This window comes from Centroberyx gerrardi, chromosome 12 (assembly GCF_048128805.1).
Source record: "Centroberyx gerrardi isolate f3 chromosome 12, fCenGer3.hap1.cur.20231027, whole genome shotgun sequence".
NCBI classification, from domain to species: Eukaryota; Metazoa; Chordata; class Actinopteri; order Beryciformes; family Berycidae; genus Centroberyx; species Centroberyx gerrardi.
The window spans coordinates 21,031,215-21,050,611 of NC_136008.1; the positions used below are offsets into that span (position 1 = coordinate 21,031,215).

Sequence of the window (19,397 nt, forward strand, 5' to 3'; positions counted from 1 at the left end):
GTTGCGTTAGAGACCCTGGTAGAGGTTGGGTGGAGCATCAATGCAGCAGCAGTGCAAGAAGCAAAAAGAGGGACTTCTAAAATGGCTACATCTCTACACTACATGGCCAAAAGTATGCAGACACCTATTCTAATTAGTGGATTCGGCTATTCCAGCCACACCCATTGCTGACAGGTGTATAAAATCAAGCACACAGCCATGCAATCTCCATAGACAGCAATTGCTGTAGAATTGGCCGTACTGAAGAACTCAGTGACTTTCAACGTGGCACTGTCATAGGATTCAGCTTCATGAAATGGGTTTCCATGGCCGAGCAGCCGCAAACAAGCCTAAGATCACCATGCGCAATGCCAGGCGTTGGCTGGAGTGGTGTAAAGCTCGCCGCCATTGGACTCTGGAGCAATGGAAACGCGTTCTCTGGTGTGATGAATCACGCTTCACCATCTGGCAGTCCGACAGAAAAATCTGGGTTTGGCGGATGCCAGGAGAACACTACTTGCCCGAATGCATAGTGTCAACTGTGAAGTTTGGTAGAGGAGGAATAATGTTCTGGGGCTGTTTTTCATGGTTCGGACTCGGCTCCTTAGTTCCAGTGAAGGGAAATCTTAACGCTACAGCATAGAATGACATTCTAGGCGATTGTGTGCTTCCAACTTTGTGGCAACAGTTTGGGGAAGGCCCTTTCCTGTTTCTGCATGACAATGCCCCCATACAGAAATGGTTTGTCGAGATTGGTGTGGAAGAGCTTGACTGGCCTGCACAGCTCCGTATTAACGTCCATGATTTTGGAATGAGATGTTCGTTGAGCAGGTGTCCACATACTTTTGGCCATGTAGTGAGACCCACTCTCTCTCAAGACAGGAGATCAAACCATTCTTTCATAACGACTTTATTAGTGGACATGTTTCAGCTTCTGCCATCCTCAAAACCAAATCTGGAGACACATATGATGTGATATATAAAGTAATCCAGGGTGATTAGAGTAATCACCAACAGGTTGTCATTATCAGTCAGCATATTTACACACAATATCTCATACACACAATTACTGCAATTCATCCAAAAGAAGAAAGAGAGTAAGCTATACAGACCATGAAAGAGCACCAACACATAAATCCACTGATTATAGGATGATGAAGTTGTTCACTCACAACATAAAATTTCATTCTTTTAGTTAATCTTCCGTCAAGGATTTACATCAACTCTAGTCATCCATTTTCTTACCACCATGCATGCTTTTGATTAGTTTTGAATCCCCAGTTCCCCTAATTATATCCAAGCAGTTTTATTATAAATGCTTACCATGGGTGCATTTAAAATACTAGGAAACCATAGTTGTCCCAAGCAAATAACTTTGTGTTACCCAACAACTCCCCATTTCCTCATCCCTGCAGAACTATGTGGAAAATATTCATAGCATGCTCCCTTCCTCTGACACTGAGCTGGCTGGAGGAGTCATTTTATACACTCCCTCAGTCTCAGAGCGCAGTGGGCCAGGACCCGCTGCCAGAGCCGCCGGGTTGGGAGACAGGGCTGTTGGAAATGTGCATCAGGGGGTCAGTTAGCAGAATACACCGGAGAGAAGGCCGACCGTCTCTGACAGATTTCAGTTCCCAGCCAGGCTGTTTCTCTCTGCTAACCAAGCCTGGGAAAAGGCAAGGAGGCGAGAGAGAAAAGACCATGATACACTTCAGCCTGTGTTGTCTGTGTATACATCATACTTATATGATCTCTTAATGCTTTTGTATAATTGACCAATCTTGAAGGTTCGACTCATCTATCTGTATCTCTGCTGGATGTGTCTGTAATGTTAAATCTTGTTTCTATCTATGTCTTCTGCACAGTCTCAGGCCTTTTTACACACCAGCAGCTTCTAGAAAGGCTGGTAATGGATTCCTGATGCCTGTGTGTGTGTGTGTGTGTGTGTGTGTGTCTTCCAGCCAGACCACCATAACAGCTGAACAGACAGAGATTAGGTCTCTAATCACTAACTCTCAGGTATAAAGACTGCTGTGTGGAAGGGGCAGCCTCTCCCTGTCTTGCCTGACTTTACCAGCTCTAATCTGCCTCATACAGACTAAACACTCCAACACCGGGCTCCGCACCAGGGGCTAAAGGTCAAGCGCCATTAAGTGTCAAAACACGGCTGATTCACTGATCTCTAGATGGAGCAGAGGCAGGAAGTAGAGCGGGAGAAAGGAACACATTCATATCATTAGGAGATTAGTGGACATGCGGTAGCTTTTTATTGGTTTGTAAGCTCATGAGCGGACACAGTGAATCTTAAGTGTTTGACAGAGAAAGTCAGTCTGTCTTCGTCGTACAAAGTTTCTGCCTGTTCTCGCCATAAATGTGGGTTCTGTACCTTGTTTGATATCTGAAAGTGCTCATTTGTGATAAATGATAATGTTTTGTAGCAGTAAAACGATCCCTACTATTACTGCATAAAATTGCGCTTACTGACGCTTCAATCACCTGGAGTGTCAGTCTGCCCGCTGTGGTGCAACGCTATAGAGCGTCTCAGAGAAACGTCTAACAGGCCCTTGAAAGTAAGAGTACGGCTGTGGAGGGGCTCTCAAGGCTAGTGACAGGAACCAATCCATCTAGCTGATGGAGACAGATGATCATTGCTAGCCCATTAGTGGATCCCTGGTTAGAGGTCAAGGGTCAGCAGCTCTGTGCTACTGCAGCAGTCAGGAGCTGGAAAATAAGACACCGACATAACCGACTTAAAATCCCAAGAGATGCCTTAGGGTAAAGACTGGATGGTTTTTTTTTTCTGCCACTGCCATGTAAGCCATGGGTCTTACTACCTATATGACTCAAGATCAAGTTTATCCTTCACTTTGATGAAACTAATTCTGTGTTTTAAAGGGGCAAGTAGGATTTTTGCTAGCCCATAGCGCAAAATGGGCTAGCAAAAATCCTAGCAGAGGGTTGAAAGGGCCTTTTGATTGCTTGATATTGAATGGCCACTCAAATCTTTGCAAGCATTTAAGTCTACTTGTCTCCTTAGTAGTGTTTGAGCTTTTTGAGCAAAGTGCTAGTCACCTCATTATCATCTCAATAATGGATGTACTGTAACACAGCCTGAATAGAGCCACGGTTAACTGTCTAGAGAGGCTGGTCTTTAAATAAACCAGTGTGAGAGATGCAGGAGGTTAGAAAAGGCCTAATGAAAGGCATCAGTTGAAGCTGCCTTGGCCACCTCTGAAGTGGCACATGCGTATGATGATGAAGTGTTCCGGCCTCACGAATAAGAGGCTTTCGAATTGGGATCTCTCACCATTCAGGCCCACACACAGTGTTATAAGTGTGTGAGAGAAAGTTTCATCTGGATCGATGAGCAACCAGGGCATGTAGAAAAATCCCTCGCCTTCTGGATCATTAATCCACAACTCACGAGATCAGTGAACTGTGACAACCCGATTACAACCAGGGATCAGAAAGAGCCACTTATCCCAGACCACTTGAGTCCAGGGAGAATTTGTTGTCTGATTATGACTTGATTGCATGACTTTAGCTGGTGTATTTGTTTACTGCATTCTTACCCTTTGGTAGACCATGTGCGGGGTTCATAGAGAATGCATTTGTTGAAAGGGAGAAGGGATGTGGACAGGGACGGAGGAGCGGGAAGGAGAGAAATGGTTTGGAATTACACTGACCTCATGAGGAACGTGGCACAACATTTGGGATTAATTCCGTCCCGGACTTCGAGGACCTTGTAAAACAATCTAGAGCTCATGTCCGAGGTCTACGTTTTAGAGCCAGTGAAAGCAAAGAAACTTTAGGGCAGAGTAGATTTGAACTCCATTTTTTCCTGCAGTATCCCTTAGCATAATAAATAAACATGTATCAGGTAATACCGGACATTAAACCGCAGCAGTGTCATGGTTTATTCTGGAAGCATGGAAAGTAATCAAACTAAATATCCGTATTGAATAGCTGTCTAGTCGGTTTAAGACTACACATTGATTACCTGGCTGAATTGTGTGTGAACTACAGTACCGGGGACAAATACTAATTCAATTTTCCATGTCTTTCCATGACTTTAAGTGTTTGCTTTAGCCTGCCTGGAGAGCAAGGTGGTTGGGTTTGGCACTTTGGGAGAAAATCCAGTTTGTTCCATTGTGTCTCTGAAAAACAACCATGAAATCATTGCAATCCTATTTATTTAGGTTTTGATCATCTGTCAGCCTAAAACATCTGTCAGCCTAAAACCTTAATCAGAGTACTCCCTCAAAAAAGTCCCTAAAAATAATCAATAAAACCAGTCCCAAGTTAGTGAAAGACTTCATGTCAAATACAGTTATTAGCTCTGTGTTGAGAATTATACTGGACTCTAGGAGGACTGGATGCTGAGAGGAGGTTGATGTGCTGGATGTGTAAACTCCTGACGCCTGCTCTCTTCTCTCACTTCACCTCAGAGATGTTTGTTTTCAGCAGGGCTCTCCGATGGTCAAGATCCCATCTGGGTCCAGTCTGGGTCGACAAACAGTGGTTATCAGGTGCAGGTTTCATCCTCTGACCTGCTGTTATACAAGTCCGAGTTCAAGTTTCAACTTTGGGCAATTGGTTTTCATAGAAAGTATTATAAACAACATTGCATAAAACATAAGACTGGCAGGCGTGACACAACAAACAACAGACAAGAGCAGAGTTCAGTGCAGAGCTTCAAGCAAACAACATAAAACAAATCAACATCATCTTCTGGTGATGTCTCTATCTTGTCTCTCTCTGGCAGGTGTGTGATTACCAGGAGACCCCTTGTAACTATAAGACGAAGAGGAATACTAGAGCTATTGAATGATGCATTGATGCAATACTGTACATCACCACCAGAGACAAAACTATTGAGCGCAATTCTATTTGGCTGCTGTTCCCATACCATCTACATTTGCCAAATTTTGGTATGTCCCAGTAATATTTCACCAGCCCACACTGGAAACTACGACTTGATGATCATCCCATAAAGCTTATCTGATATGTGAATCCCTCTAAGTCTGTTTTGTAGTTTTGTATCAAACTCTTAAGATGTCCAAACACTCCAGAGCAGCAAATGCATTCAGCATGTGTCACACAAGTTGGCTACACAGTTAGATCCTTTCAAATGGCTTTAACATGAACTTACAGGTGCATTGGAACAGGAGGAACAAGTTATGGAAACAGCTCGATGACGTTGATCCACAAGAGAAACATACGTTTTTGTCAAGGCTGAACACCGTGTACATTCAGCCGATCCCTAAAGTGCAACCATTTGCTACATTACAAATGCTGCCAAAGCGTCTTCTACATTAGTAATTACAGCTGGCATGATGTAGGCTTTCCTCTTCCTATCTTGAGGAACTGTGGTGGAACTGTAAAACTTGGAAGTGGGAGAGGCTGGTGAGTTAACGATACCTTATGGAATTGCCCTATGTTTGCAAATGTTGGCTACTTCCACTACTTTGTTCTTATGTGCATGTTTTAATGATGTTAATTTTTTTTTCCACAATTACTGCTTCAGAAGCCTAATAAATCAACTGAGAGGCTGCAAATTGAAATAAAACTATATCATTTCTTTATTACACCTGTCATGGCTGAAGTGTGTGCGTGTTGCTTGGGTGCCAGAGCAGATGTTGGAGGTGATTTTTTAAAAAGGGGGTTTGTATAGGAGGGTTGCCAGTGTTGTGCTACCCAGTAGAGTCGTTTCAAGCCGCTGACCTGCTCTGGCCTCGTTCCTGTGTGACTTGTAAAGGCCAGCTGGGCGTGTGTGATTTAATACACCGCTGCATGCATGCAATGCATATGTATGGGTGGTGACTGGAGTGAACTCACACAGACATAGACATAGATAAAGATATAGAAAAAGACATAGATATAAACATAGATATAGATATAGACATAGACAAACACATACACATACATGATTACACTTTCAAATATATATACACACACACACACACACACACATACCACCACCACCATGCATGGAAAAGTGCCTCACTAGTTTGTTGAATCCAGCTTTGTTTCCTCCTGGAATGAATGGAAACTCTAAAACCAAAATTTCCCCAGTCACTTTCCAACCGTATTGGCACACTGTCATCTACAATCTCTGGCGTTCTCTTTTCCTTTTGAGTGGGTGTAAAACTCACATCATGCATTTGACAGAAAAATGCAAATATCATTGCACAACATGCAACATCAAAGCCGTCAGATTGAAATGGCAGCTGCCACGGCAGAATGCGTTTTCAATTGTTGCAGCTTCTTGGGACTCTGATGAGACTCAGTATTGGCTCGGAGGGTTTGAGGCCTGATGAAGTTGTTTGGACTGTATGCATTAGTGAAGACGATGGACCTTGACAGTCTGTGGTCACTGACTCCAACTGCCCATCTGATTTACTTTACTGCCTGTTTTTCCAGGTGTGGCACTTTAAGCTTCAGTTCCAGATGCAACTTTGTTTTTTTTTCTGTCTAACCAAGAATTACCATGGGAGTGTGGGGGCTGTCTAGGGATGCTTTACACATTACATCAACTGATGTAGTGGTAAATTTAAAAGTGGTAAACTATGACCTCCAGTTGGTGAGCATCTTGAAGCAAACAACCATCAACCATCACTTCTACTTTAAGAAAAACATGAATATATGCCTCTTTACACTATATAAACCTGTCTTCATATAATTAACATCAGTTTGATACTACTAGTGTGATGCATACAGTTGATTTAAATGATAAAAGTTTATGCCAGTCTGAAAAGGTGAGTAAACAACTATGGCTTGAAGTAACGTTGGATTAAATTCTTTGGGCAGATTTAGAAGAAATAAAGCCTTTAAGTCAGTATAAGCTAATTTGAAAGCATGATAGCCCACAGACTGTTTACCAGACCGATGAAATCCATCCATCGCTGTCCCTGTTGCCCTCCTGTCCTGCTCAGCCAAGTGACTTATTAACCCTGTGGGACACTCTTCGCTGGTGATAAGAGCTAAGTCAACAGATAACACAGTAATCACCCTCCCAGGGGAGCACTTACGTATCTGCGCATAGATAAGGCGGTTTAGAAGTTATTTGTCAGTTCAGAAGTCACATGATTCCCTGCGCTTGGATAATCGATGTGCTGAGGAGGCCCTAAAAGCTAATTCCTTTTAGTTTTGACAGCTCCCATCAGCTCACAGCTCTGCTTTGGCTATAAACACTAGTAGTTCTGTCATACATTTGGCTGAAACAGAGAACTTGAAGATATCTGTCTGCACCCTCGCACCCTCAGCTGTGTGAATCAAGCAAAAAGCCTCTAAACTGTAAACACTTACCAGTAAAATCACACGTACGCAAACACACACGCACACACATCCACACACATGCACTAGATAGAGGCACAGATTAATGCTACATTACAGTCAGGAAGATTTCTCTATCTCCAGCTTGTTGCATAACGTCACTGTTGGGTGTAAACCTTGTGTATCCAAAATGTTAACTTTTCAGGAAATAAGCAAAACAGCCTTGTCTTTAGTTGACCATCATGCATTTTTGAGTTTATCTCAATGGTTTTGAAAGGGTTTCATAAACCCAAGGGTTGTGCAATTTTCTCAACCCATATAGGAGCAAGTTTTTTGTTCCTATATGATATTATTTTGCCTGGGGTTTTCTGTTGGGTTTATCCTTTCCTTGGCACTGTACTAAAAGACCTGCTACCCTTCCTACAGTACCTCTCTGAGCAACTTTCAGCCAAATCTTATAGATTTGAGTATTAGACTCAAACCTGAGTTCCAGCAAAGACAAATCAGGGCACCGCCTGCTTGGATAGTGATTTAACTGCTGTTTTATTGACATTAGAGTAAGTTAATGATGCCAGTGTGAGTTCGATGAAAGCCTGTAAAATGCATCGGTCTATCCATACTTTGTTATTTTGGTTTCTTACTCCGTGGGAAATATTTTTCTCTGTGTCAGAATCCACACCATCTGAGCACACCCTCCATGACCTGTCCTTGTTAGTTCCTCTGGGGATTTTATTAGAGAGTATTGTATATTCTCAATATCAACACAGCAATAAATGTTCCTGGGGTGGAAAATGCAGCACAGCCAGAAACGGCCCATTTCAATAACTGTATCTGCAGGCAACTTGATCTCACTTCCCCTGCTCCTTCCAAGCGTGGGAAAACGGAATTAAGAGATAAGAAAAGAGATGATTTAGTGCCTCTGACTGTGGACCAGTCCTGTATTATTCTAACTGTTACGTGTTAACTGCTGAATTCCCTAACCACCACATAAGCAAACACTCAAATACGCTTTCATACTTTCTCAGGAAATAAAATGCAAAACAACTTTGATCCACTAACACTATAGCTGGATCTACTCAGCAGGGAACAAACCATTACCATGGACAAAAAATACACACATACATGCAGTTGTCTTAATTCCGCACCCCATTTATTAATACTTGCCATGCAAATAAGGTCTATTTAGGAGCTATCTGAGGTCTGGATTACACTCAAAACATGACATTGTTACCAGCCATGTTGCATATTGCGATATTGGCTTGATAAGTAGATAAGAGGACATGCTTAATAATAGGATGCTTAAAGGGACATTACACCAAAAGCTATCTCTTTGTCTCCCTGTCTCCCTGTTCTTGCATTTTTTTTTTTTTTTTTTTTTACATATTATCAAATCATTTAATCAGTTGTGTTTAATTTTGTTTCATTTGAAGCCATTTTCCCTAAAGAAAAATTGTGACTAGCCTGTATAATGACAGATGTAATGGCATTTGGTAAAACAATAAGCAGAGATGAAATGTGTTCATTTTCAACATGTTCCTCATATACTTAAAAATAACAAAGTAAGAAAAGTTAAAGTTAGGCTTCGTCTACTGTAGTGATGAAAATGATTAAATGAATCATGGTGAATAATGATGAAAACTCCTTCTTTATCTTCCTCCTCCTCCTCGTCTCTTTGTCTTTTCTGTTCAGCTATAGGCATTCTACTGTGCAATGAGAATAAAACACCCCAAAACAGGCTAATTTGGCATGGGTTCAGAAGTCAAGACTTTCCCTAGGTTTTAAATACAGCAGCCCAGTAAAAAAGTCTGTTGCTCAATTCCTCCCATATTGTAGATGTGCAAATTGCTTGTGCGCCTGGTTTTTTCTATCAGAGTCTTCCATATATGACCAACGCAAAAACCCTTAGCAGCCTCACAAATGTTTGGTTGAGTCCAGCCAATGTATTGTGATAACATTAAATGTAAATAAGCATGACAATGTGATTTACTAAGTGGATATTTTGGCAGAGTACACCACTCCTTAAGATATTTCATTGGAATCATATTTGACTTGTGCTTGGCATTGTCTGGGGTCAAATTTTACGCTTTTATAAATATATACGCTTTATAAAGTTGTTTATGTCATGTAGACTACTAAAGAGTCAGTCAGCGGATGTACATTTACATTTTAGCTGATGCTCTCATCCAGAGTGAGCAAGTAGGGGGTTTGCGTCACTACGGCAGGACCCATAGCTGTTGGGATTGAACCTGTGACCTTCCGGTTATGGACGATGTCACTGCCGTAATAGTTAGTGCTGATGCTGAGTGGCTCAGCAGCAATCTTTCTGACCTCCGCAGATATGCGTTTTGACCCAGGGTGACTTTCCGTTTTGTCCCGCTTTGATGTATTTTCATTACGTGAGACCTGACCTCTCCCCTGGCGCTCTGAACGTTCACTTTGATTTAGGTCTCAGCATTACATCAGGCGGAGCTGCAGCTCCAGTTTCCTTGTTAGGGAGTTGAAAAATGTCCCCTTTAGGCCCAAAACGTGAGGTTACATGTTAACAGGGCACACTCTGCTGCACACATTCTCCTTGTTATGATGGATGGTAGAATTGCTCAAAAGCATCTATTAAAAATTCAGTTTTATAAATAAGAAATAATTGTTTCTAATCATTCAAACAAAATGAAGTCGATTTTGTGTATGTTTACATCCAAGTAGTCTGGATAATTCATCTTCTATTATAATTTCCAGTATCCCTGTATATGTACATAATACTATCAGTCAATATGACCTTATGCAGATAGTGCAAACAGGAATAAAGTGTTTGCCTGCCTCATTATCCTGGATGATTTTGGCTATAGAATATCCCAGGTATCTTATTCAGGTTCCTCATAATCAGAAGAAAGGTCTTTGTTATTGTATACAGAATATGGCATTCACATGCAGCAAGTCAAAAATGAACTACTGAGTTTCCAAAATAATAACAAAGTATCAATGTAATTTTAAAGGCATTGTCTTGTGATCTCAAAGCGATTGAGAACATACAGGCTTATTACGCTTCTTTAGTTTTCACATTTATGAATTATAGATGAGCTCTCTGGTCATCTTTGTTGTAAAATATGGTTGTGCTGGCCTGTCACTTAGTGTCATGCGGTGTATAAATTATCTCCTTAGCTTCAAGCTCTGAAGAATTGGATACTCTTAAAGCATTTCTCCATCTGTTTTATAGTGGACACTGTAGCAGCTTGCCCGCCGTCACCCCAGACATCCCTAAAATTGAAACCACATTTTTCTATGAATGTTAAAGTAAATACAATGGGCCATAAATCACTGTCATCCATACAGTATTCAGTGATTCTATAATATTCTTTTTAACCTGTCTCCCATTGTCTAAGAGCTTTACGTGTGTTCCCCATAAAAAGATGACCTATTTGAATTGTAGAGAATATTAAGTTTTCCTGTGTATGCACTGCGTGATCCAATCTTGACCACTGTTGCTAACACAAAACAGCATTCGCAAATAAACACTCTGCTGGTCCTCGCACAATTGTTGGCGGAGTCAAATAGCAAATCCAATTGCTTTTGAATGTGACATTGCAACCCACACAAAACGTCATTGGCATGCCCCAAATGTCAGGAGTGTGTGTGTGAAACGGCAAATGAATGGAAAACCTGGTTGCACATGGCTGAAAGTCATCTAATAGCCAGCTGGGTTCATCAGGTCTGTGGCTCTGATTCCTTTAGCAGGACCTTTTTGCTGGAAGCGGGCTGTTCCTGCTGTTTCTTCCCCCTGAGTTATGTAAGGCTGGCCGAGAGAGAAGCTGGACATCCACTCGACTGCGTCTCTTCCACCCAGACAAGTACAGTAGACAACAGGCTTTGAAATCACAGATCCTCGCGCTGTCTGGTTGCTATTTTCATCGCCTGCAGCTTGGCTCGTGTTAATAATTCCATGTCCTTTCATGTTTTGCTACAGTATGTCACCCAAAGTGATGAAAGGCCTATCAAATTGACTAAGCAGTGTCCATTTTGGCCTCACATTCTCATATATTTCCCGCCCCTCTCTTCTCCCAATCTGGAAGGCTTCAAGAGGGAAGATTGGTTGGTCTGTGAAAGCCCGGGCTCATTTCAGTGGGCGGCAGTGGAATGGGGGGTGGAGGTGGAGGTGGAGGTGGAGGTGGGGTGACGATTTTCCAAGGCCAGGAACAGGAATTGTCTCTCGCTTGTGTAGAAGGAGAGGGTGTTTCAGGCAACGTGCTGAATACTTGTCATAAGATGGAATCGTGTCAAAGCCCGAGCGTGCCATAGAGGGTGGCAGGCAGAAGAAGAGTGCATTGTCCATGGACACTCATGTATGGAGAGAAGGGGGGAGTGAAGCGAAAGAGTGAAGGAAAGAGAGAGAAAGAGAATTTCCGAGTGATGAGAGCTTTGTGTTGTACAATAATTTCTGGGTGCAGTTACTTCTTGCTTCTATGACAAATTCCTAGAAAAATACACACAACACAAACACAAACACAGCCCTTAGACATCCTACACAAGCTCCTTGTTCTGATTGAACAATGACAGGGAACTGCAGGCTTACATATGCTTACACAGCGAGGGGGAGAGAAGGATTATGGGCAGGAAAACGGTTTGTTGGGCTGATGCTAAATTATTCCCCCATTATCCAGATTCCTTTGTCGTTTCTATTTGTTTTTTCTTTCTTTTTTTTCTTTTACAGAGCACTTTTCCCTCGTCCCAGAGCTCTGTTGCATATTTAGTTTCTTTGACAGTCATCTTTTCCGTTGCAATTGCAGTTATTTTTAAACTAGGCGAGCAGAGTTTACGTCAGCACAGGCCCTGGCAGGGATATGGCTATTGATTGGCAACGCCAGCACCCAGCCTCTCTCTGGCTCTTCTAACTACACCATATTCTGATATTGGTTTAGTCAACGACTTGGCTGCTTTAAGCGCTGCAGCATGTTATTCTTAATGTATAATGCCAACAGCTACACTGCTTTGTGTTAACTTAGTTAATGGTCCTTATTTGAAGAAATAGCCGGTATGACCAAGCCCATGGGTCCAATCTAAGTAATAAAACTGTCTCTCTCTCTAGTTAACAAAAGTGAAGATTATTGTCTCTATAGAATAACCTAACTCTGCAGAAGGTATTCTGTTTCTGCTGGCGTGATAAGTTGAGCTTAACTGTCTTCCATGGAAAGCCATTAGCTTATTAAGTACCACTTACACAAGGAAGCAAGGCAGAAAGTTGAAACCAGCGCTCTCATTGCTTAAATATTGTGCTGTCAGTCCTTTTCTACAGCTTGTGGTCAGATACCACATCCAGTCGTAGAAATTACTCTGTCTCCTTGTGTGTGTGTGTGTGTGTGTGTGTGTGTTAGTGTGCTTATGCATTTGGGTTGTCTCACTTGATGCTGTATTGGTCCTCAGAGGAAGCCATATTCACCTGATAGAATGACAGAGAGGCAGCCTGGCCAGCATGTGTGTTAGACCCCATACCGATGTCTTTCCAGTCTATTGACAGGAGCAAATGGGCTATTGATATTCAACACAAATTAAAGCACGGAACCAAAACCAGGAAACTGTTTAGCCTCATGTCATGGCCAGAGAAGACATGTGTGGTTTACCTTGAGAGAAATGTTTCCAAATTGTTTAGGGTCCAACCACAGCTTCAAAGAGTCAGTGAGAAGCTGAGGAGTATAGCTTTGTCCATGAGAGTAACACAGGCTAGGATTACATCACTCAGGGAGGTACATGTGTCTCCGTGTCTCTCTGTATGTAAGGCTGTCAGTGTAAAGTTACTGTCATTCCCCCATCTGAGAGACACACGACATGTGCATGGCTTGCGTAACCATTCTTGTTGCATAACCCTTAAGGTACAGTATTTCACAGATGACAAGCAAGCGCAAGCTCTGGGTAAATGAGAAAGTAATTAGTCTAACAATAACAGCTAGCAGTACAATGACAGCTCCAGCTGGCTGACGGCTGCAACAGGTACAGAGCCGGATAGAGTATACAGCTTAGAGCTATTTCTGGCCTCTCCAGGTAACATTGCACTGTAAAAACGCTGTACAGTTTATTTGCTGTAAAATCTGCAAATTAAGATCATATACGAAATTCAGTTGTGCTGGGTTGAAGGTGCAGTAAAAATTCAAATTTGACTACGCGATTTTAGCCCATGCGCACCGGACAAAGCTATCTACTGGAGACACAGAGATGATTTTGGTGCCAATCCTCTCATCACATATTGCGTAAGGTGACCAATGGGCCAAACTCCCAAAAAGTTGGTTTAGTCCTTTAATACCCAATACTGGGTTGAAACATTTTTTTCTTCTTTACAGTGAAAGGGTACTTTAAATATAGGACATGAACGAAGTCCTGGATGTTTTCTGTAACTTGGGCTGCTGTTTTGGTCTTTGGCTTTGCCTCTCAACAGTACTTTTTTACATTTCAGATTGTGAAATGGAGATTCAGCCTAACCATGAAAACCAGCCTGGGGTGGCAGCTTTGGAGCGTAATCAGTTGGAGAAATCTCATAGTGTGTGACTGTGACCTTTAACACCAGTTTCACAGTCCCTTCTCTGTGATTTGTGTCCATTCTGTCAGTTGGACCTTATGTGGCGGCAAACCAAGGGCGTCCAGCGTGGTGAGGGATGAGGTTGTGTGGTGGTATGAGGAGTGGCGGATGTGTTCAGGGTGAGTGGCTGCCCCCCCCCCACCCTCACCTACCCCAACCCCCCAGCTGGTGGTGTTTGCTGAGGACACGGGTCAGTGCTTAGAGGCCTGTTTCCCTATGGGGCTCAAAGTGTGTTTTGGGTCATGGTGTGGAAAGCAGCTTTGCCTCCCCCCACAGTCCCTGGGGTGTGTTTTATGTCTGGCTGCAGGTCAGCGGTGGTGCTGATTCAGGCCATCAGGTTGTTTTCTTTACCCTCTCCGCTCTCGCCACACTCTTACAGGAGGAGCCACAGAGGGCAGCTCCACTCTTTGTGGCCTTCCTCTCATGTAGAACACAAGGCTCAGGCTAATCATTGTCTTTACATCAGCAGCAGCCGCCAGACCCACATGCATGCATGCACACACACACACACACACACACACACGTTTGTCTTACTATACTTGTAAGGACCTTCCATTGATGACATTCATTCCCTGACCTTAACCCCCACCACTACATGCCTAACCTTAACCCTTACCCTGACCTAACCTTAACCTTAAGCCTTACCTTAACCTTAACCTAATTTGAAACACTTTAATACGGTTAGGAAACAGCCATTAGTGATGTACCTAGCAGATGTACCTAGCAGTTTGGTGGTGTATTTTGTGTATTCCCACTGATAACTGGCCAAATGTAGATATCGTCATGTCACATCCAGATATTTCCAGTGCAGCTGCAATGGAGTTTGATAGCAGAAAGGTTTTCAATGATCTAAAACATCAACAGTAAATATCAGGTTTTGGCATCAGTCCCTCAGAATCAATGAGCGAGGGCTTCTGTCTAGACCATTTTGTATCGACATTCAACAATCATACACAGAGAAATCCATTGTAGAAGAGACAGAGATACCAATTTCTCCACCAGCAGTAGCTTAAATGGACTAGAATGCAATGCAGCCACAAGACTTGATTTGGCTTTTTTGTAATTTGAACAATTGTGACAGCACTCTACGGCATTCCATTCCCACTTTTTTTCAACTGGAAAAACTCTCTGTTTATATGCCCATACACCCACTTTTGATTAAAGGTGCAATAAATTCACACCTCTTCTCTGAGGGTTGTCAAAAGGCATTCTGGGAAATGTAGGGAATCACTAACTAGTAGAAGTAGATGAGGCAGGTTGAGGGGAAGTGGGTACACCAAAAATGTTAATTACAATTCTTCATCACAAAATACCTCCTGGAATGCATTGAACATCACAGATTGATAACCCTAACCGTAAACTAACTCCTTGAACAAGTGAGAACCGGCAAAATGACCTCACCTCGCAAAAATGTCTGAAGGTGTAAAACGCAAACTGTCTCTCACAAGGAGAAGTACAAGATCTCTCTCTCTCTCTCGCTCTCTCTCTCTCACACACACTCACACACACCTCACAAGGTCAGTGGGCTGGGGGCAAAACGCTTTCATATGATACACATCCCCTTGACAGCCTCTGTATACTGTCAGTGATCCATTAAACTATTCTGTTACTAATTCACAAATCTTGCTTTGCTAAGATCACCATTATCCTAACAGACTAAGCGCGGTGATGATGGATTCAAAACAGCGTAATTCCTGACTTCATATAGACCTAGATGATACACTGCAGATGAGCATTCTGCAGCTCTAGGTAGATGTATGATGGAAATACTGTATAGTTCTGGGAGGAGTTGGTGTGTTGAGAGTGTGTGTGTTTGACTGTTGACCATGATGTAAACACAATAAAAGGCATCACAGGCACTCCTGACATCTCCTCCACCGTCCCCACTCTCTACTTCACAGTACTTGTCAGGGTCAAAGGTCATGAGAGCAACGGCTCCCCTGAAAGCACTGAGGAAGAGGGAGTGACAGACATGGAGAATTACAGGAGGTGAGGAATAGTGGCAAGCAGAATTTGAAAAGTCTTAATATTTTTGGTAACATTCAGGTTCACAGAGATTGGGAATCAATGTCAGCCTGGCTGTCTGCTTTGATCCATCTCAAGCAGTTGTTTTCCAACAGTTGTGTTTTGGGGTCGCTCCTTCAGGCCTAAAACCCCTCTTTCTTCCACAATCCTTCATAACGCTGTAATTGGCAGTGGCTCAAGTCCTCTTGGCTTCAGGTCCGCTCCAGGCAAACACACACAGCAGGCCACACACACACACTCTCTCGCTCTCTCTCTCTCACACGCACACATACAGTGCATACAGACAGAGCATGCTAACGGTCCCTTACAGCTGTGCAAACGTCATTCAGACTCGTTCCACTCATGGTACATTTGAAGCAGGACGTGTGTGCAGATGTGTGTGTTTGATCACCGATGGTTGAAAGCTAAGTGGTGCGTTAGAGATCATTAGTGCTGCCCAGCGCCACTACATGGCTGACCTCTGCGGCTGTTTCATTGCCAGAGCATTTGAAAGGTGTTTAATGTGATGGATGGCGGATGTTTTGGTCTAGTGACCTTTGTTTGCCCTCTACAGCTCTGACGTGCCTGTCACTTAATAGCTTCAAGACTGACAATGTTCCCTTCCCTTCCCTTCCTCCCCTTGCTCTCTTTCTCTCTCTTTCTCTCTCACTCTCTCCTTCATTCAATCTTGCTCTTTTTCTCTCTTGAACTTTAATTTCCATTCACTGTTTTCTTATGTTGTTTTTCTCGCTACTTCTCGGTTGGAAACACAAACTCAAAGGGCGCAAGGAGCGTTATGTCATTCTTGTTGCTATGCAACACAAAGTTTGACAACAACTTGCAAGCGAACATTTAATAGATATATTAAGTGTTCGCTAGCTAATCTGAAGTGACAAAGGGGGTAATGTGATGGAAAATAAAAATGATCAAGAGGAAGTTAACGATGGCTCTGCCTGCTCTTGAAGAGGATGAGGAGCCCATTCTGAAATGGAGGTGTGGGTACATGACGTCCTCCCAGGGAGAACAGAGCACAGACACTTGTATCATCTCATCCAAGAGCTACACAGTGCCTGTTCAAGGACTATTTTTGCATTGACGTAATGTGCGGCAGGGCTAAAGTTTAGACATGTTCAACTTGGAGTGCCCAGCAGAACGCCTCTAAACATGCTGCGGCCAAAATGCAAGGCGTGTAGTTTGGTTAGACGCCTTCCTGCCGCCACCAAACCATTGAAAATAGCTGAAAAAGGTGCAGGCGTGTTCAAAAAATGTGTCCTATATGATGACAGCCTAACTCATCACAGAATCAGGTAATGGAAGGATGAGGACGCACAGTATTTACATTTGGAGGCCAAACATGTCGAGCCTGAGGCGGCTGACGTGGGTTGCCATGTGTGAGCTCCTTCACCTTTTGACTAGAGAAATGTGGCCCTAACACTGACTGATCATCCACCAGCTGTGCTCCCCCCTACACACACACACACACACACACACACACACACACACACACACATCCTTCACATACTTTTACGCATAACCACAGGGCATGTAACGGATCCAAAGCCTGAGTTTCAAGTCACAAAGGTTTCTATTTCCATAAAGTTGAGAGTTTTAACTTTCTCAGGTGAAACAATCTCACATCATTCTGTTGAACTTTAGTTATTTCACTACATATTGTGTCATTTTTTTCTTGACACTGGTTCAACTTTTTCTTCCGGTATAGTGTATGTGGTTTTACGTGGCTGTCTGACTCAAACAGATGGGATTTATCTGAGGACTTATACTTGTGAATTGCTGAATTTTTGTGCTGATATTGTTACCTGAGAAAGCTCTTCACTGAAGTAGCAGTGGCTGATAAGTGGAAACCCAGCACTGACAGTGTAGCTTGCCTCATCCCTGGGTTATCAAAGCATTTTTATGTGACACTTTTATGTCTTTCTCTTTAGCTCGCTATATTTTCCTCTCACATACCAACACTTTTAACAACGTGTTTCAGGCTCTCTGCGTTTGACGTTTCCCCACTGTTTCCTTCCACCGGCGTTGACCTGGGATGGGTCGGTGTTTTTACTTTATGAGCAGATTTTTTGCAAATAGTGATGTTTTTTACTGTCACCGACACATATGGAGGAGATGTTGCCTTCACACCATAACCAGATGGGTCTGTTGGATTGGGTAGACACTGGAGCTGGACCCCACGCATGGAGATTATCTCTTTATCCTGGGATTGTCCTGGGGCAAAGGACACATCTGTCATGGAGGGAGCGAGGGAAGGAAGGAGGGATTGTTGGTAGGGGGGGTTGGTGGTAGCAAGATGAATGAATAGTTGGGGTGCCTCGGGGGCAGTACAGACTCCCCACAGAGGGCCTGGGCTCTTGGCTCAACATTAATATCTCAGGTGCCATTAGTATTCAATAAAGTTCAGTTTTGGTTAGAAGAAAGGAAAGCACGAAAGACACAGCACCCAAACTTCAAACGGTCTCTGAAGTAGAGCTTAAAAGTTGTTTTTGCTTCAAGTCCTCTGAAGTTCCAAAGAAGGATTTGAGAGTAAAAGGTTTTTTTTGTAAGGAATAGTGGTTATCATTTATACAACGTGTGACTTATTTGGAACCCCATGATGCCTATTAAATATATTCAAAGTAATGTGAAAACCTTTAGTTGAAATGATTTGCTAACTTAAGTTCTTCTATTTGATCTGTTCCAGGGGGCTTTTCATCACTATTCATGACCGTGGTCATATTTCTACGCTGCTCCAGAGCTGGCCAGAAAAGGACATCAGGGTAAATTATCCCTCAAACAGAGGCTTCACACCTTCAACTGCCTCAAACAGTGGCATTACATCACCTCTTACAGGAGTAGTATTTGATATCATTAATGTTATTGTAGCCACATCACAAAATCCTTAGGAGAGCCTTGAGCACTGGCCCTTTTTCAGTTTAAGTGTATCAGTAGAGCACAATGTAAGTCTATGCATGGTAGATCCACTGAAAAGGAATCTCCCAGGTTTTTGGGAGATTGGCCCATTGGTCAACTTACCTCTTGTGATGGGAACATAACATTGTAACATGCACTATTTTGAGTGATATGCCAGAAGGCCACTAGCATTATATCAAAAATGAGAAAATGAGAACTTATAGTAGTGCTAAAGCTAAATGGTAAGTAGTCTTAAGTGACATGCGGCCAAGTCAGGGAGTTTTGTGAAGGAGATTGGTAAAATTTAAACAAAATATGATCTACAAATAAAATAGCTGTCTTGAACTATCAGGGACTACTTTCCTTGTTTCCATAGGAAGTGAAGGTGGTAGCCGATGTTAGACTGTGTACAGCTAAAAATCATTACGCAGGGGATGAATACATGGTTGCTCACCTGAAATAGTTCCAAAAATAAACCTGACTAGATCACCTACATCGAGTTAACGATATTTATTTTTAAAAATGTATGAATCTACAGGCCATATCAAAAAACTAACAAAAACACTAACAACTTTTTATTACTAAAATGTCAGTTTTCTTAGTTATTTATCTTATTTTTCTTAGACTATTTTTCTTGTTGTTTATTTTGGGGTCTATGTGTCTCATCGCCTAA

General features: G+C 42.6%; 1 protein-coding gene across 1 annotated transcript in view; it reads left to right on the top strand.

The window, feature by feature from the left end:
- The window catches only part of me1 (malic enzyme 1, NADP(+)-dependent, cytosolic), an 85,837-nt gene that overhangs the window by 33,595 nt on the left and 32,845 nt on the right, over positions 1-19,397 (top strand). Inside the window, exon 4 of the mRNA XM_071902407.2 lies at positions 18,516-18,591. Within this exon, the coding sequence (XP_071758508.1) occupies positions 18,516-18,591 (76 nt within the window). The remainder of the gene's footprint in view (positions 1-18,515; positions 18,592-19,397) is intronic.